General features: G+C 49.9%; 1 protein-coding gene across 1 annotated transcript; it reads left to right on the plus strand.

Moving 5' to 3' along the window:
• Positions 1–11,196: 11,196 nt before the first annotated feature.
• On the plus strand, positions 11,197–17,915 carry LOC147700874 (zinc finger MYM-type protein 1-like). Its single transcript, XM_086929262.1, has 2 exons — positions 11,197–13,230; positions 17,892–17,915. The coding sequence occupies exons 1-2, from the start codon at positions 11,197–11,199 to the stop codon at positions 17,913–17,915; spliced, it is 2,058 nt and encodes a 685-aa protein (XP_086785388.1).
• The last annotated feature ends 2,335 nt before the right edge of the window (positions 17,916–20,250 follow it).

Here is a 20,250-nt window from a genome sequence, read left to right on the forward strand (position 1 = left end):
CCCCCACCACTATCTTCCTCTTTGTTGTTTTTCATGGAAGCGCCTTTTCAGCAGTGCCCTTGTGACATTCAATCAATCAATCAATCATAGCATTTGTAAAGCGCACTACATACCCGTGAGGGTCTCAAGGCGCTAAGGGGGAGAATGCTCCTACTGTTCAAAAAGCCAGGTCTTGAGCAGTCTTCTGAAGGTCAGGAGGTCTTGGGTCTGCCGTAGGCGCAGGGCTGGTCCTAGCCATGGGCGGTATGGGCAGCTGCCAAGGGGCCTCGCGCTCTGGGGGGCCCCGGGCCGCCGCCGGCCCTGCAGTTGCAATATGATTGATTTCATGGCCTGGGCTAGGGACAAGCGCTGGCGCTGCGCACTGCTTTCGTGTGCGGTCCGTCAATTGAATAATCTCGAGTGTGTGTACTTGTCAGGGGGGCCCCGCCGGGAATAATAAAAAGGAGGATGATGGCATGGCATGGCCTGGGGACAAGCGCTGCGCACTGCTTCCATCCACGGGTCCGTCCGTCATAAATAACATCAAGAGTGTGTACTTGTCTCGCAGTTGCGGCCCGGGAAGAATAATAAACAGACAGTGTGATGGCATGCATTGGCCTGGCCTGGGGTCTGACTGACAAGCGCTGCGCACTGCTTTCGTCTATCGAGAGTGTGTCAGTGTTATACGTGTTTGTTTCTCACTCAGTCAGGGGGGCCCCGCCGCTGCCCCGTGTTTAATGTTGGGTAACTGGTTCTCTGCACTACACCTTCGTTCGCAAGCAGCCCCGTAGTGAAAGCGGACAGGGTGAACAAAAAGGGGGGTGTGATGTTGGTGGATCACCGATCACCGGAATGAAGAGGCACACTCGGGGGTCCTTGGGGAAGGCCTATAGTTTTTCCGAGCCGTGGGTGAGCCGTAATTACGCGGGGAGTCGCCAGCAAACAGACAGAGCTTGGCCTGCGGATTTTGGGGAAAAGCGCACAGCAGCACAGTGCAGTGCATTCTTCCATCCGGTGGTCCGTGAGAGTGACGGCCGTCCAATAAATAATATCGAGGCGGGTACAATCGTCATCATTTTTTCATTCTGTGAGGTGTTTGACTTTGAGCAATTTGACGCCTGCACGCACGCACCCCCTACCCCACCACCTAGCTTGGTTGGTGGTGTGTGCGCCCTGTGGGTGACGACGTGACTGACGCAGGCGTCGCCGGCCTGCCTTGAATCTTCTTCTCAGTCAGGACTGACAGTGGCAGTGGGTCCCAGGGCCGTCAATCTGGTTGGCGCGTGAAAGAGCTACCAATGATGGCCCTGGACATGATTTTTTGGGCCAGCCCCCGCTCAGTGTGACGCACTCAGCATGCGCACACGCCTGCCATACGTGACCTGGGCTGAAAGTCAGTCAGTCACTCACACCTGCACTTAACACGGGCAGCGGGCCGCGTGGCGAGGGCTGGGCAGGGCTGCAGCAGGCCAGGCAGGAGTCGGACGACGTCATCTCGGGGCCCCGACCGTCCTCCTCCCCCCTCGTTGAGTCCGTGTGGTGTGTTGTCTGTAAGAGTACGAACGTTAAGGTAAGAGACGCCAGACACTTTAGGGTGTGCTACAGGTAGTTGTTTATTTGTGTGCATTTTAGCAGAAAGTAGAAGTAAGGGGTCTTTGGATGTGTACGTAGTCATAAGATATTCTGCTTTGTTGGACAGGCCACATGAAGGGCCGCTCTCCCCCGGCCCGACCAGGCCCGAGCCCGGTCACGCTAGTACCACACACCACCATTGCACGTCCTCCGTCCCCTCAGGGACCCCTGCCTTCGAACATATCAACCTCGTGGGCCCGATCCACTGCTGGCCCGCGCGCCCATCCGGGACGCCATCTTGGACACTCCACCACGAGGCCGCCTGGCCCCCGATCGACCTCAACCCTGGGCCTAGCCAGGCCTCAGACACCCCGGCACCACCATCCACCCAGGAGGTGAGCGGGCTACTTGGCAAGTCAATGGGAGAAAGAGGTGTCGATGGCTCTCCCCCGCCAAGTGCCGCTCGGCCATCGCCTCCCCGGGCGCTGGCTCCACCCCCCTGCTGGGTGTCGGGACACCCTCATCCCGGACCTCCCGACCTCCAGGTGCGAGGGTCCGGACATCAAAGAACATCAGCCCTATAACTGGGGCAGCTCCAGAGCAGGAGGGCAGTTGTATCTTGGAGTCGAGAGACGCAAAGAAGAACTCATCCTTGACGGACTACTGGCGCTGCCGTAGCTCTGCCTCGTGCACCTTCGTCTTGCCTGCCGGCGCTGCCGCAACCTTCGTAACCTTCCAATCCTTCATCGTCGTCGGGACCTGCTGGCGTGGCCGCGGACCGTTTGCAACCATCATCTCATCGGGACCTGCTGGCTCCGCCGCGGACCGTCGTTTCCTTCGTCCATCTCGGGACCTGCTGGCTCCGCCGCGGCCCGATCATCTAGAACGCCGAGCTCGAGGATTGAGAGCTATCTCCACCTTTTGGTAACAAGACTGTCCCGCTACCCTTTTCCCAAACCAGAGACCAGAATCGAGGGGACCCCTGAGTCCAGACCTCCTTGTACCATTCCATCGTACTTAAAGAATTGCCTATAAAGTATCGTTGAACTTTACCCTTGTGTGGTGTCCGTCTGTGGGGGGGAAGTTACTTGTCTGTACGATCGCTGGAGACGGCTCTCCCCGGAGACCTCTCCCCTTATCCTCGGCCGACCCTCCCGGTCCGTCTAACATTGGTGGCCAGCGGCGCGATCCGAATCACCGCATAACCGTACAGAGAGTAGCTCACCCCACGACGAAATCACGATGACGACTAAAGAAAGCGGAGCAACCGAGAAATTCCAGATGGAGAAATTGGACGAGTACAGCCATCGTGAACTAAAACAATTCTGCATCGAACTAGGTATCGCTACCACCGGACTAAGTACCAAAGACGATTTTAAGCATGCCCTAGAATCTTGGGCAGAAACCGGGGCTGCCGGAACCCCTGATCAAAGCATCGCAGCAAAAACCTCCACGGCCCCTGAAGAGCGAAGAACGGGTCTCTCGCAAGACGAGATCCAGGAACGAGAAAAAACCCGACTACACGAGCTGGAAATGGCCCGACTCAAAATGGACATTGAACTTAAGTTGGCCGAACAAAAAATCAACTTAGAGCACCTGCGTCTCCGAGAAGAAAGAGAGGAGAAACAGAGACAAAGGGAGCTCGAGGAAAAGAGACTGGCATATGAACACGAGCGAAAACTAGCTGAGATCGATCTACGCAAGCAGAATAAAGAAGTAGGGGTGTCCGAGCAACCCCACACCCCAGGGGCAACAGAGAAAAAGGTACACATCCCCAAAGATGTCGTTCGAGAATACTTCCGAGAGGACGACATCCAGCAATGGTTTAAGGCCTATGAAATCGCTATGACTGCACACCGGATCGATAGAAGCGATTGGGGAGCCGGTCTATGGGGGAGATTCCTCAATGAGGGCCGCGACGCCCTGCTACTGCTCCCGGACCACCAGATGACCTCCTACGACCATATGAAAGCTGCACTCCTCACTCGCTATGGCCTCACACCCGAGATGTACCGTCAGAGGTTCCGAGACTGCACCCGCATCCCGGGTACAACTTGGGTGGACTATGTAAACTACTTTAGCTGAGCCTTCGAGGGCTGGATCAAAGGAAGCAAGGTCACAACCTACGAACAACTGTTCAATCTTATGGTATGGGAGCACCTGTCGAACAATTGCTTCATTGAACTCCGCCAGCACCTCCTCGACAGCAAGTTAACGGATCCCCGGCAGCTCGCAGCCGAAGCTGACCGGTGGGAAATCACCAGAGTGGGCCGGAATGGGTCCTACGAACAGAACAGGAACAACAACGGTCAGCACCGTCCCCGAGGAGGAGGAGGGGGCCAAGGACGAGGAAGAGACAACGCCCCGGTCGCCCCCGCTACCAGCACCACCCCCCCGGCCAACCGGGGCAGCACCCCGGCGCGACCGGGATACCGAGCCAATGTTACGTGCCATCGATGCCAACGAGTCGGCCACTATGCAAACGACCCAAACTGCCCCCAGTACCAGAGCCCAAAACCCCGCCAAGTAGCAGCTGCTGCTCTGGGGGAGGAACAGATCTCAGAGGAACAAGAGGAATATGAACAGGAACATCAAGAATGGGAGCCAGCCGCCATGGCCCTAGCATGCTTAGGGGGGAAAGACATGGTCCCGCGGGTCCCCCTACCCGCTAACACCCAGAAGTACAGCCAGTGGGTGAGCATCAATGGACGCCGGGCCGAAGCCCTTCGTGACACCGGGGCCAGTGTAACAGCCGTCCGCTGTCACCTGGTGACCCCAGAACAGTATCTACCGAACATTCTGTGCCCTGTACATTCAGCCGATAACTCAGAAAGCCTGTGTCAGATGGCCTGCGTCCCCTTCGAGTGGGGGGGGGTCTCCGGCATGTTGAAGGTAACGGTCCGAGACGATGCCCCCGTAGACTGCCTCCTGGGGAATGACCTTGAAAGTTCTCCGTGGGCAGCCGTAGAACGAAGAGAACACCTGGGGATGTTAGGCGTCCCGGACTGGGCGTGTGTCACCACCCGGTCCATGGCCGCCCGTGCCAACCCCCGCCCAGAGGAACCCGAATGGCCGGCGCCGCCGCCTCCGGTCGCCCCGGCCGAAACCACCGACCGTGACGTCCCCCCAGAACCAGCTCAATCTCCAGACCTCGCTAACCTCGACCAATGGCCTCAAGAGGGGGGGCCCACGCAAGAACAATTTCGCCAAGAGCAGAAGACCTGTCCCTCCCTCGAGGGACTCCGCCAGCAAGCGCTCGCCCAAAGCGCAGGGGATACCTCCGGAACACACTGGATCTACTGGGACAATGATCTGCTTTACAGTGAGCAAAGAATCACGGAGCTGGGGGCCAGCCGGGTACTAGTGGTGCCCCTCCGTTTTAGAGACTTTCTGCTGAACCTGGCCCACGATGTCCCCCTGGCGGGACACCTGGGTCAAGATAAAACCTACAGTCGTCTGGTGACCCACTTCTTCTGGCCCAAAATGAGGAACGATGTACACCAGCATTGCCGATCTTGCCCCACGTGCCAAGCCAGTGGAAAGAGCGGCCGCAAACTAAAAGCCCCCCTGCAACCTTTTCCCGTGGTCACCACCCCGTTCGAGAGGGTCGGGATCGACATCGTGGGGCCCCTGGACCCGCGTACAAAACAAGGCCATCGATTCATCCTGGTGCTAGTGGACCACGCCACCCGCTACCCCGAGGCTGTTCCCCTGCGAACTGTGACAGCCCCGGTAGTCGGCCGGGCCCTAATGGGGATCTTCTCCCGTGTGGGCTTCCCCCGAGAAGTCGTCAGCGACAGAGGCACGAACTTTATTTCCAAATATATGAAGTCCCTCTGGCAACAGTGCGGGGTTACCTACCGATTCACGGCCCCCTATCACCCTCAAGGAAACGGACTCGTTGAGCGGTTCAACCGCACGCTCAAAGGGATGATCGGGGGGTTGGAAGAGCCCCTCCGTCGCCAGTGGGATGTGTTGCTGCCGTGCCTCCTCTTCGCATATCGAGAGGTCCCCCAGAAGTCCCTGGGCTTCAGCCCGTTTGAACTGCTGTATGGACACCCAGTACGGGGGCCGCTCAGCCTAGTCAAGGAAGGCTGGGAGATGCCCCCTCTCAAGAACCCACCAGATGTCTTCCGGTACCTCCTAACCCTCCGCAACCAGACCCGGCGGTTCAGAGAGCTGGCAAAAGCCAACCTAGAGGCCAGTCAAGAAGACATGAAAAAGTGGTATGACCGGAATGCCTCCTCCATCGAATTTGAACCTGGGCAACAGGTATGGGTGATGTCCCACACCGAACCCTGCGCCCTGCAAGACAAGTGGACGGGGCCCTTCAAAGTAGTCGAGCGCAAGGGTCCTGCCACCTATCTCATCGACATGGAATCTTCCCGGAACCCCCTCCGGGTCCTCCACGCTAACAGACTGAAGCCCCACTTTGTGCGTTCCGAACTCAGCCTCCTGATGGCCACAGACAATGGGGCTGAAGAAGACTCCGAGCCCCTCCCTGACCTCCTACGGACTCGGGAGAAAGACGGCTCCGTGGACGGGGTCCGACTCTCAGAGGCCCTCACCCAAGAGCAACGCCAGGAGTGTCGGGCCCTCCTATCACAGTTCGCCAGCCTGTTCTCCCTCACCCCAGGTGTCACTTCCTGGTGTGTGCACGATGTGGACACGGGGGACAGCCCCCCTATCCGCCACCGGGCCTACCGCGTGCCAGATCGGGTACGGGCCTGCGTCCAGGAAGAGGTAGCAAAAATGCTCACGCTCGGGGTCATCGAGCCCTCAGACAGCCCCTGGGCCAGCCCTGTAGTACTGGTCCCCAAAGCGGCCGCCCCAGGCGCCACACCGGAACTCCGGTTCTGCGTTGACTACCGGGGCTTGAATACGGTCACCCGAACAGACGCACATCCCATCCCCCGGGCAGATGAACTAATTGACCGCATGGGAGCTGCCCGCTACCTCAGTATTTTCTACCTGACGGCGGGCTACTGGCAAATCGGCCTCACACCCCGGGCCCAAGAACGTTCTGCCTTTTCCACCCCCGATGGCCATTACCATTTCAAGGTCATGCCCTTCGGCATGAAGAATGCCCCCGCAACATTTCAGCGGCTCGTCAATCAGGTCCTGGCGGGGCTCGAAGGGTTCAGCGCCGCCTACCTAGACGACATCGCTGTATACAGCCACCATTGGCCCGAGCACCTCCACCACCTCCGAGCAGTGCTACAAGCCCTTCAGCAGGCTGGCCTCACGATCAAGGCCAGCAAATGTCAAATTGGTCAAGGGTCTGTAACCTACCTCGGACACCAGGTGGGAAGCGGCCTGGTGGCCCCTCTGCAGCTCAAAATTGCCGCCATCCAGTCCTGGCAGCCCCCCATCACCCAGACCGAGGTACGAGCCTTCCTGGGCCTCACGGGCTATTACCGAAGGTTTGTGAAAGACTATGGTACTATAGTGGGGCCCCTCACAGAACTTACGTCCAAAAATCAACCCAAGAAAGTCAACTGGACCGCAGATTGTCAAACAGCATTCGAGCAATTGAAAGCCGCCATGTGTTCCGCCCCTGTGCTCCAGGCCCCCGACTACAGCAGGGAGTTCGTCGTCCAGACGGATGCCTCCGACCATGGCATTGGGGCAGTCCTGTCTCAAGTGAACACCGAGGGCCTTGATCAGCCAGTGGCCTTCATCAGCAGATGACTCCTACCACGAGAACAACGCTGGAGCACCATAGAGAGGGAGGCCTTCGCGGTGGTATGGGCCCTCAAGAAGCTCCGGCCCTACCTCTTTGGCACACACTTTCGGGTGCAGACCGACCACCGACCCCTGCAGTGGCTGATGCAGATGCGGGGGGAAAACCCGAAGCTACTACGTTGGTCCATCTCCCTACAAGGGATGGACTTCACCGTTGAACACCGGCCTGGGCCAGATCACGCCAACGCAGATGGCCTGTCCCGGTTTTTCCGCCTCGACGAGGAGAGTCCCCAAGAGGATGGGTAACTCTCCCCGCCTTCAGCTGGGGGGGACGCATGTTGGACAGGCCACATGAAGGGCCGCTCTCCCCCGGCCCGACCAGGCCCGAGCCCGGTCACGCTAGTACCACACACCACCATTGCACGTCCTCCGTCCCCTCAGGGACCCCTGCCTTCGAACATATCAACCTCGTGGGCCCGATCCACTGCTGGCCCGCGCGCCCATCCGGGACGCCATCTTGGACACTCCACCACGAGGCCGCCTGGCCCCCGATCGACCTCAACCCTGGGCCTAGCCAGGCCTCAGACACCCCGGCACCACCATCCACCCAGGAGGTGAGCGGGCTACTTGGCAAGTCAATGGGAGAAAGAGGTGTCGATGGCTCTCCCCCGCCAAGTGCCGCTCGGCCATCGCCTCCCCGGGCGCTGGCTCCACCCCCCTGCTGGGTGTCGGGACACCCTCATCCCGGACCTCCCGACCTCCAGGTGCGAGGGTCCGGACATCAAAGAACATCAGCCCTATAACTGGGGCAGCTCCAGAGCAGGAGGGCAGTTGTATCTTGGAGTCGAGAGACGCAAAGAAGAACTCATCCTTGACGGACTACTGGCGCTGCCGTAGCTCTGCCTCGTGCACCTTCGTCTTGCCTGCCGGCGCTGCCGCAACCTTCGTAACCTTCCAATCCTTCATCGTCGTCGGGACCTGCTGGCGTGGCCGCGGACCGTTTGCAACCATCATCTCATCGGGACCTGCTGGCTCCGCCGCGGACCGTCGTTTCCTTCGTCCATCTCGGGACCTGCTGGCTCCGCCGCGGCCCGATCATCTAGAACGCCGAGCTCGAGGATTGAGAGCTATCTCCACCTTTTGGTAACAAGACTGTCCCGCTACCCTTTTCCCAAACCAGAGACCAGAATCGAGGGGACCCCTGAGTCCAGACCTCCTTGTACCATTCCATCGTACTTAAAGAATTGCCTATAAAGTATCGTTGAACTTTACCCTTGTGTGGTGTCCGTCTGTGGGGGGGAAGTTACTTGTCTGTACGATCGCTGGAGACGGCTCTCCCCGGAGACCTCTCCCCTTATCCTCGGCCGACCCTCCCGGTCCGTCTAACATGCTTCTTTTTTGAAAATCCTACAGGATATTTCCTATGTTGGCTTGCAGTCTAGGGGTGGGATCTGTGCTCAAATGTTCATAGAATATTGTATCTGAGAGGAGTTTCCAACATTGGGTACGGCGTCGGTAATAGACTTTTTTCAAAAGGATGATCACTGCGCCTTGGTTCGCTGGTTTTCTTATTGGGTCTTTTACATCAGTGAGTTCTTTTTCAACCTCTGGCCTGGGCAGTGTGGGCACTTTCTGTAAAGTATTAAGGCTCCTACCTCCATTAGCCCCACTTATCCCCACCTTTGTCTTAAAACACATTTTCTTCACGGAATCCAAATCATCGTTATTTATGTCTTCTTTCACTGATAATTCCTCCTCCTCATAATCCAACAATTCGTCCTCCAAACCATGCAACGTTTCATCATGCAAAACCTCACTTGTACTTAGCACCACCCCATCACCCACACCCTCATCATCCATTAAATACAGATTTTTGTGTTCCCTCCAAGCTGATGTCCCCAAGCCACCCCAGACTTGACTGGTATCCGCATGTCACCTCTGGATACTCCAGTGTTGCTGGATGAAGCTATTCCGCCCAAATCTCCAAAACTGGGCATTATGGCACACACAGGGTCTCACAAAACTGTCCTGACTTAATTAATGATGCATTTGGCGCTATTCCTGAAACAATGCCCAAATGTGGGTATTATGTTACCTGTACGTCAAATGTCCTTTCCTTTGAGGAGTGGTGGGGTCAATCCAGCACTTCATCTTTCCTGGGCTGGTGGAATGAGCGGTACCACTAACTGGGATAATCGAAAGCATGATGGCAGTGCCACGTGAGGTGGACTTGAAATGAAGCGATTTAAAGCACATAATTTTTTTAGAGACTTGTCATAGGAGCAGGGCAGTGGTTGCCGCTGTGAAGCCAGCTGTGAGATGCCATGGTGATGTAACTTCCTCTGTACTAAAGAATAGCAGTGCGCAGCAGCTGTCATGGAAGCTAGTAAAATGTTAGGCAGCATTTGAAGATGTGTCATTGTTAGATTTAAGGTTGCAATAATTTGCATGTTCCAGGCCCAGCGAGACTGCTCTTGACGTATTGCGTTCAGGTCTGGACCTCTCGGTACAGGGAGGACATAAATGAAATTGAAAGGCTAAAAGCACAGAACAAGTAAAAGGAAAGAGCAGACTCGAAAATAAAACTGTGCTCGGAAAGGCAGGAGCAGGGGGTGGACTGGCTTTGCCGCAGCAACCCGGCTGGTTTCAACCCTCTTCACACCTTTGAATGCCTAATGAATCCTTCCCTTGTTGCATGACTTTATACTAAGTTGTCGTTTAGGGCCATATCTTCTGTTTGAGCTCCTCCAGCAGTAGACGGGTCCTGGGAGGGGTGCCCAGAGGGAAGTAGGGATGAAGTCAGACAGTGGGTAGCAGGTTTCTGGACTGTACACTGATCAGTCCAGGTAGTACTAGACTAGAATCAACTGACATTATAATGGTTTGCTTTACAAAGGAAATATCGATGGAATTAGAACTCATTAAGGTGACATGAAGCACTATTTTTAGCACTAATTATATGAATACCCTAATTATAGGAATATATCAGATGACATAATAGCCACAAAAGGTGAAAAGAAATGTTTTCTGTCTGTATTTATCTGTCAAAATCAGTAAAAACGGAAAACAGGAAGCCTTAATTATGAACAAGATGAGTCACCAAGGGACGTGTTCCTAGTCAGATACGTCCTGTAGTGTTACTCCTGTCTACACCTCCTTTTCATGTGTGCTCACCTTCTCCGCCAGTGAGGTCTTCTCTCACTTTGTCTGCATTAGTTTGAGTTGAAGTGTGGTGGTGGTGGTGTCTGATCATGATCCTGTGACTTTATGGTGCTTATGCCATTCGATCACCTATTGTGCAATGATTATTACACTGAAGGTGTCTCTATTTTGTAGGTCTTGCCCTACTTGATTAGTGCACTTCCATTACAATGTGTGTTTATTTGGCACTTTTGCTATTTGTGTTTCCTTTGCCCTTAATGAATTTTACAAAAAATATTCGTGTTTACTGTCTTTTTTGTTGTCACTCCCATTGTGGGTTTTTGAAGTGTGCTAATATGATTAAGGTATTAGTGTCTTTTGTGGCCGCTGAAAGACAAACTATTCAGGGCTGGGAAAGTATGTTGAAAAGGACCAATCTCACTTAGTTCACACCTGTGCCCTTTTATGATTTATAAGAAGATTAGTCACAGGAAAGCCAAAGATCAGGGTACTAAGCTTGAAGAAAAGGAAATTAGGGCCCACAAAAATATCACACAGAAAGGTTGCAGCACAATTCCAATTACTTTCAATGTGATTATAAGATTTGTCAGCTGAAGTTCACTCCAAATTCTCCATTTCATTTTCTTGAGAGGTGGGTGTAGCTGATAAGTGTTTTGAATACTACCTATGGGGTTGTGTAGTTTGAACAATGGTGCATTCTTGCAGTAAATATTTAAATTGGTTTGTTTCGTTTCTTTCTTTTCCTGTACAACTCATTTTAAATTTTTTCTGCAGGGTCAAGTTTTTTAACAAGGAAAAATGGCAAGCCGTGAACGTGACAATGGACGGAAACATGCCTCTGGTGCATTCAAGAGGAAAAGGAAGCGGGAACAGATTGAAGAAGATAAAAGTCAGCGGGAAGCACTACTTAAATTTATGAGAAGAGGGATGCACAATGAGAAGGAAAGTAACCCCAACACAGCAGTCTTCCAGTCCCAAAATAAGGAGCCAGAGAACCCGCAGGACCAGCAGCAAGCATCAACTGCCACTAGTGTACTCCTTCAGTATGACAATGAAGTGGCGAAGAGCATCCTGGGTCAAGATCCTAAACACAGGACTACTACCACAGCCAGTAGAGTCTCTAGTTTCGAGGAACGTGATCAGGAACATGATCACCAAGTTACAGAAGTACTACTATCTCAGTTGCAAGAACAGGAATCAGAGGACCAGCAGCAAGAAAATGCCAGTGACACTTCCAAGTTCCAAGGAGAGGAACAAAAGAACTCTGATGTGCAACAGCAAGTTAATGTCACAATTAATAAGAACCAGTATAGTCCGCGGCTGGACATTGTAACAGTGGCAGAGACTGGTAGCGATGAAACTACTAGTGAAACTGCTGAAAAGTTTTACCAACACATTGATGATGACCCAGGAAAATGGCCTACTACTCAAGATGATAGAATCCGTTGCTACCTAGTAGAAAGAGGACCTACCCAGGCTGGACGTAATGCATGTGATTTCCCACGTGACTCCCAAAATCGATCCTTCAAACCTACTTATTTCAAAAGAGAAATGAGTAATGGTCAGCAAATTACCCGTCAGTGGCTGGTGTATTCAACATACAAAAATGCTGTTTTTTGTTTCTGCTGCAAATTGTTTACCACTTCTTTCACTAACACTCAGCTTGTGAGCAGCGGTTTGTCTGATTGGCACCATCTTGGTCAGCGTTTACATGATCATGAAAATTCTCCGGAGCACCTAAAAAATATTAGAGAGTGGAAGGAGCTTGAACTTCGAATGCGGAAAGAATGCACTATTGATAAGCAAAACCTTGCTCAAATCCAGCAGGAGAAGATGCATTGGCGAAATGTCTTGGAGAGGCTCCTAGCAATTACACAGTACCTAGCAATACATAACTTGGCATTCCGCGGCAGTGTTGACCAGCTGAACCAACCCCACAATGGCAACTTCCTAGGGCTTGTAGAACTTTTAGGCAAATTTGACTCAGTTATGATGGAACATGTTCGCAGAGTTACCACAAAGGAGATTCATACACATTATCTTGGCAAACACATTCAAAATGAATTGATTGAGATGATGTCTGAGATGATTCTCAAGGCAATCCTACAGCGTGTCCGAAGAGCCAAATATTACTCAGTTCTTCTTGACTGTACTCCTGATTTGAGTCATACCGAACAGATGACATTTATTGTGAGGTTCGTCAGTTCTACAAATGGATATGTGACTATTGAGGAACATTTCATTGGATTCATTCCCCTGGAAGAGCAAACTGGACTGGCTCTTACTGATGCATTGTTGCAGAAGCTGAAGGCACTCGAACTACCCCTTGCTGATTGTCGTGGGCAAGGTTATGACAATAGTGCAAATATGCGTGGACAATACAGTGGTGTGCAAGCGCGAATCTTAAAAGAGAACAGACGGGCTTTTTTTACACCGTGCGCCTGTCACAATTGGAACCTGGTCTTGGGAGATGCTGCAGCTTCATCTACATATGCTGCCAACTTCTTTGGTATTACTCAACGACTTTACACATTGTTCTCAGCATCAACAAAAAGGTGGAATGTATTAACCGAAGCTGGAGTGACCCTTACCCTCAAAAGCCTCTCTGCTACTCGGTGGGAATGCCGTCTGGAAAGCGTCAAAGCGGTCCGATTTCAGATGAGTTTAATACTTGAAGCACTTCTGCAGGTGTCTGAAACGGATAAAGATCTGAAAACCAGAAGTGAAGCAACATCACTCGCATCAGCGCTTCAATCATATGAATTCCTCCTATGTTTGGTCATATGGTATGATATTTTAATGAGAATCAACATAGTCAGTAAACTGATGCAGGTAGGCGGATGGGGAGGGTGTTCCATGTCTTGGCGGCGAGGTGGGATAATGAGGGCGTTTCTGTAGTCCAGTCTGCTGCTGACGAGGGCCTGGTTGACCGTCCTTCTTGTTTTGGTGCGGAGCCACTTGTAGATCTTGTGAAGCATGCAGAGGGTGTTGAAGCAGGAGGAGGAGACGGCGTTGACCTTCTTCGTCATTGATAGGATGGAGTTGAGGATGACCCCTAGGTTGCGTGTGTGGTCAGCAGGTGTTGGGGGTGTTTCTAGTGCAGTCGGCCACCAGGAGTCATCCCAGGTCGAGGGGATGGATCCGAGGATGAGGACCTCCGTCTTGTCCGTGTTCAGCTTCAGTCAGCTGCTCATCATCCAGTCGGCGACGGCCTTCATTCCTTCGTGGAGGTTGGTTTTAGTGGTGTGGGGGTCCTTGGTGAGGGAGATGATCAGCTGGGTGTTGTCAGCATAAGAGATGATGTTGAGGTTGTGCAGTCGTGCAACGTGGGCGAGCAATGCCATGTAAACGTTGAACAGCATTGGGCTGAGGGATGAGTCCTGGGGTATGCCGCAGCTGATCCCGGTGGCTTCGGAGCGGAAGGGGGGCGGTCGGAAGCTCTGTGTTCTGCCGGAGAGGAAGGAGGTGGTCCAGTCCAGGGCCTTCTCATGGATAACGGCGTCATAGAGGGGTGTTAGTAATGTGCGGTGGCAGACTGTGTCGAAGGCGGCTGGCAGGCCGCGGTTTCCGTTGTCTAGCAGGGTCCTGATGTCATCGGTGGTGGCGATGAGGTCCGTTTCGGTGCTGTGGTTGCTGCGGAACCGGACTGGAGACGGTCTAGGATGCTGTTCTACTCGAGGAAGCTGGGTCGGAAGTTCCTGAGGTCCTTGGGGTCCGCCTTGGGTTTCTTGAGTAAGGCGTTGATCTCTGCGTCCTTCCAGCTCTCCGGGTAGGTTGCTGTCTCGACAGAGATGTTGATGGCTTTCCAGAGATGGGGTGCCATGGTGGTGCTGGCTTTGTTGAAGATGTGGTGTGAGCAAGGGTCTGACGGGGATCCGGAGTGGACGGTGTTCATGATCTTGATGGTGTCGTCGTCGTGACTGGAAGGTGGTCGCTTGTTTTCCTGGCTGGGCCGTGAAGGATTCTTGCATGTTTACTTTCTACACATCAGCGTTAAACACCTCTAACGCGCAGCGCTACCTCAACTGCACTCTTCAGCCTGCATTTGAAAAAAAAAGAAATATAGAAGAAAATAAGGTCTGCGCTCGAGCGTTGAGCCACAGTCTTTCTTTCTGTCTGTTCTGAGGGTGCCTGGCATTTCTGGGGTCTGTAGTCCCTATGCTTTTCCTCACGAGTTCGGCTGCCTATGATGCATTTCCCAGCCATTTGGGATTGTGCTTGAGCTCTCCTCAGCTCTTGCTGAGAGCATGCCTGGTAGTCTTTGAGTCCTGTGCTGTGGCATCCTTAGAGTTTGTTTAGGAGATGTTCATCTGCTATGACTCTTTATCGGTGAAGTTTGGGAATGCGCTGTATTCTTCCTCAGCTCCTGCTGCAGTCGTGTCTGGACATTTGCAGTGGGTGTTTCATGCCTCAGATCAGCTTCAAACATCCCAGGTGTGCCTCAGCAGATAGGAGCTGTCTCCACTGATTCCGCCACACCTCATGGCATCTGACCTGCTAACTCTCGCACCATATCATCTTTACCTCACGGCAAAGGAATAATTTTCTCCACAGACTAGTTGCACTGAAGCATTGAGAGGCACAGCAGTTCAGAGTGGCCTGTCAACTTTAAGTTAAATACTGCCATTCTTCTGCATCTCGCTGGTAGGAACAGTTCTGGGTATCGCCTGACAGTTTCCTGCCCTCATTCTATTCCCGCTCCAGTTCCTCAGCTTTTGGTATCTGCTTGTTAGTTCTTTGTCTTATGCCTGTTAATTTTCCTATTCCCATGCCCACGCCGATAGGCACAGCTGTTGGTAATTTCCTGCTAGCATCTTCAAATGTGTTTTTCTGCTGCCTTTTCATTGCTGGCATTTCCTGATGGATCCGACCACCAAGGTCTTCTGTACAATTTTCATTTTCTGTCCTTATTTTGTTTTTTATTCTTTTGTCTCATAATTGTACATTCAGTGAATTTATCTACTCATTTTGGCGTTTTTCTGACTTTATCTGCACTCTTTCGTGGTGTTGTGAGATATGTATTTGTAGGGTTCTCCACATTAGTTTTCTTTCCTCTTATTGTCATGACTGTAACTAGTATGTCACAACCACCTCCTTTCTTGAATGATGTAGGAGAACCTAATCTACCTTGGAAGCAATGGATAGGTTTGCTGGAATCATATCTCATTGTTATAGGGGGGGGTTACATTCTACCCATTGTGCAAACTACACATTTTACTCCATAATTTAAGTGTTGAGGGCTGCAACACATACAACAACATCTATGTGTCTTCCCAAGGTAGAGATGACTGTGACGGGAACAGAAATATGCAATGTGTTGCGGTAAAGAATTTGGCAAAGCGTTTTGACAGGAAAATTATAGTGGTGTTAGAGAGGCACATATTATTTTCTAGAATACAAGGAAAAATGAGAAGGTGAAAGTGTACATCGCAGTCCTGAGGGGATTAGCTAACACTTGTGAGTTTGAGAACTTAACAGACTCGCTAATCAGAGATCAATTAGTCGGATGTATCAACAATTCACAAATTAAAGAGAAATTACTAGTAGTAAATCCAGACCCTAAAAAAGCCATTGATATTGCAGTAAGTGTTGAGCACCCTGCTGCCTGCATCAAGGAAAAGAAAGAGGGTCGTTTCACCAATACAGAGGTCAATATCATTAGTAAGCAAAGTGCCAGCAGGGATATAGGAAACAATAAAACTGAGCAAATGTCTCATACAGGAAAACCCAAATGTTATAGTTGTTGGAGTCTCAACTATCTTGACAACAGTTTGTCATGTCAATGTAGAACAGTTGTATGCCATGTGTTGGAAGGAAGGGCATTTAACAAGGGTTAGCCAAGAGCAGCGTTCTAAATCTGTATTAGCTGTAGAACAAGAAAAATCTGAAGGGGATACATTTGTATTCCAGCTATAAGAAGTTAACAGTACTACAAGTTTTCCATCATGCAGAATCACTCTTGACAAGAAGCCAGTCACAGTACTTATGGACTTGTGCTCACCCTATACCCTGGTGAACAAGAATGTGTTCTCCCAGATATTTCCTGACTTCCAACATAATTTAGAAACCCCATGTATTAAGTCGGGAGGTTACAATGGTGATCCAATACCGTTGCTAGACATGATTACATGCAAATTGTGTTCAAAGGTAGAAACACAGTCCGGAAGATTTAAATAATCCAGAAAGGGTTACATTTGTTGTGATGAGGACATCAGAAGGAACTCGGGATCAAGCTAGACCCTAACATTCCTGATCAAGTGCTGCTGGTAGATCTGTCTATGTGTGGTAATGATGTGTGCAGGGACTTACCTGTCGTGTTCATGGAAAAATTTAGATTATTAAAAGGTTATCAACATTGCATCAACTTAAAGTCTAGAGCCAAACCTAGACCCATTCCTCATATTATGTTTGCTCCACTTAAGGCAGACTTGGACAGATTGTTAGGGTTGGGTGTAATTGCGCCCATAGAGAGCTCGCAGTGGTTAGCATCAGCAGTCCTTGCAACCAAAGCTTCTGACAGAGAAATCAGATTATGCATTGATCTAAGGGATCTCAATGCAAATATCTGGGTTGATAGCCATCCCCTACCATGCATTCATCTGGTACTCATTTTGTTCAAGAATGTCAGATTCTGTAGCGTGTTGGGTTTATCATCTGATGCCCACCAGGTGAAGTTGCATCCAGAATCTCACCACCTAACCTCTTTAGTAACTCCACTGGTTGCTTTCCAATAATTATGCATGCCTTTTGGTTTAGTGTCCACTGTGGCCGCTTTCCAGATAATCATGCAACATGTTTTAAAAGACATAAACAGGAAGCTATGTTTCCAGGATGACATTTTAATCCACGAAAAGATGTGATAGAGCATAATGATCAGCTTAGGACGGTACTCAATGATTTACATAGGGCAAGTCTCACACTTAAAAATGAAACATTTTGTATTGGGAAGGTGCAGCAGAATACCTAGGACACATCATATGCCAGGATTGCATCAAACCTAAGTTAAACCTGGTGGAGGCTATTCAGAACACAGTTGACCCTACCAAATTGGATGAATTGAAGTCCTTCTTAGAACTTTCGGAGTATTACTATAAATGCATACAGAACTTCGCTAGCATTGTAGAACCATTATGTAAATTACTCAAAGCTAAGACCACGTTTCTATGGGACAAAGAATGTCACTGTGCTTTTTTTCAGTTACTCTGTTCATGAAGCACTGTGTAGATTTGACCCCACCAAAACCACAATCTTTGTACACTGATGCCAGCAACCACGGTTTGGGGGCTAAATTAACTCAGAAGGTTGATGGTCACAAATGGGTGGTTGAGTTTATTTTTTTAGAGCACTCAAGGGGCTGAGAAGAACTGTTCTGTGGTGGAAAAAGAGGCTCTTGCTTGTTATTGGATGGTCAGGCATTTACATTTTTTTCTATGGGGCATTCTCTTTACTATTAAAACTGATCATAAGCCTTTAATGTGTGCCTTCACCTCTAGGGGTTCTGCCAGGACTACACCTAGAATTTCTAAATGGATTTTGGGTTTGGAAGGCTACAATTTTAATGTACAGTATCTACACGGTGAACAAAATGTTGTGGCAGATTTTCTCTTCTGCACACCAGCAGAATTTGAAGGAGACATCGATATCGAAGAAGACAAATAAATCGTACTCAAAGTGTCATGCATGAATAAACTAGAGTGGGAGGAGTACTTGTTATCTGACAGTGAAATGAGTTCATTGAAGGCATACATAACCAATGGCTGGCCAGCTAACAAAGGAAGCCTTGTGCAACCATTTTTCAGGCACTGGGAGGTCAAGTTGGAATTAAGTGTGAATGACGGCATAGTTTTCAGAGAAGAGAAAATGATTCCCCCAGACAAACTTAAAAAGAAAATTATTGAAATCGCAGATGAGGTACATTCGGAGCGCAGTTTTATCAAGTAAAATACGTCAGGATTTTTGCTGGCCGTATATTGATGCTAATGTGGAATGTAGAGTATGAGACTGTCTAGAATGCATTAAAAGTGACAAAATGCACCAGGTCAGGAAGCCTCCTCTTTCTCCTGTGGAGCTTACGAAAACCCCTTGGACCAAGTTAGCACTTGACATAAGTGGTCCTCTCAATCTCAAAGTGTTGAAGGAAAGGTTTATCCTTGTATTAGTAGACTACTACACACATTGGGTGGTCTCTAAATGTGTCCATAACATTGACACTAACTCCCTTATCAATTTTCTAGAAAACTTACTTTGGTAACTGACAACGGCGTGCAGTTCTCCTCCGATCGCATTAACAAATTCTTAAAGGATTTCCAAACACAGCATCACAAAACTGCCCTATATTGTACTCGTGCAAATGGTTTGGTTGAAAGAATGAATCGTATGATTAAGGAAAGTTTATATTGAGCAGAAGTAATGAGCATACCCACTAAAATAAATCTTCAGGATACATTATGGGCTTGCCGCACTGCACCTAACAGCATCAAATGAGTCCATCCTTTTACTACCTTAAAGGGCAGAGGGGCATATTACCAAGCAATAGCGATAATTATCGCTATTGCTTGGTTAGAGACAAAAATTTACCGCTGAGCTGCGGCGATTTTTACCGCAAATAAACCTTGGTATTACCAAGGTTTATCGCAAATGCGATAAAAATCGCCGGAATGCATGAATATCGCTGAAAAGTCCGCGATATTCATGCATTACCGAGCTAATGCTCTGAGCCATGTTATCCACCTCCCATTGGATAACATGGCTAAGAACTGCTCAGGGCAGGTGTTAGCTTTTGGAGATATTCGCGCTTAGCGCGAATATCTCCAAAAGTTGGTAATAGGAGATAGCGATGTTAGCGACTGTTTTCAGTCGCTAACATCTTGGCACGCCCACTTTGCATGTCATTAGTGATAAATATCACTGACATGCAAAGTGGGGCCCAAGATGGTCGCTATCTTCTACTAGCTGTCGCGACAGCTAGGTAATAGGGAGATAATTTTATCTCCGCTTTCTTGGCTTTCAAAGAAATCTGCTATTTGGCTAAAAAAAGGAGAGTAGGTGTGTGAGGAATAAGAATGCCATATCCAAGAGAATTCTTGAGCACCAGGATAGGTAGAAAACCAGGTATGATTACAACAATCATGTAAAGTCTGCTAAGTTTTGTGAAGGACAGTGGGTCCGTGTTGATCTCTCTAAACCATGCAGAAGGGAAGTGCCCAGGTACTCGGAGCCTCTCAGAATAACCAGAGTGGGACCATATGTTGTATTGGTGGAAAATTATTAAAATAGTGCCACACAAGCTTGTCTGTTGACACATCAAAGTTCCCATGGGCGATGACCCACATGTACTCTGTAGATCTCGGAGAACCAGAGTTCCTCCTGTTTGTCAAAGTGATTTTAAAGTCAAATAGATTTACATAAAAATGCCATATTCTGATTTTGTCATGGAGTATGCCATATTGTACCTGCATTTCATCTTTTTTCTTTTTCTTTTTTCCATTCCTTTTTTCCCCTCTCTATCTCTTTTCCATCCTGGCGTGCTTTCCCCCATCATTTGTTCTCCACCAGTGTGTGTCCACTTTCTATTTTCCTTTTGTTTCCTTGGTCAAGGATATATGTTATTGGTATATTCTATTTTACCTTTGTTACCTTTGTTCTGCCTATTATAGAATGTCCCATTCCCTCTGTTCCAAAGGTCTACAGCTGCCTCCAGCTGATTGGACCCTGTGGTGGTGAATGTAAGCAATAAAGAAACCTTAACCTTTTTCCAGTGTACGTCTATAGAACAACCTACTTTTCTTTTGTCATTTATGGTATACACGATATTGCATGAAATTACATTTAATTGATTTTCACATTAACCCC

Source organism: Lissotriton vulgaris, chromosome 7 (assembly GCF_964263255.1).
Source record: "Lissotriton vulgaris chromosome 7, aLisVul1.2, whole genome shotgun sequence".
Taxonomy (NCBI): Eukaryota; Metazoa; Chordata; class Amphibia; order Caudata; family Salamandridae; genus Lissotriton; species Lissotriton vulgaris.

Excerpts from the sequence above, each read along its gene's own strand:
- LOC147700874 (XM_086929262.1), top strand. The coding sequence starts at position 11,197 with ATGGCAAGCCGTGAACGTGACAATGGACGGAAACATGCCTCTGGTGCA. Across the intron at positions 13,231-17,891 it reads TAGTCAGTAAACTGATGCAG|GGGTTCTGCCAGGACTACAC; the intron begins GTAGGCGGATGG and ends CTTCACCTCTAG.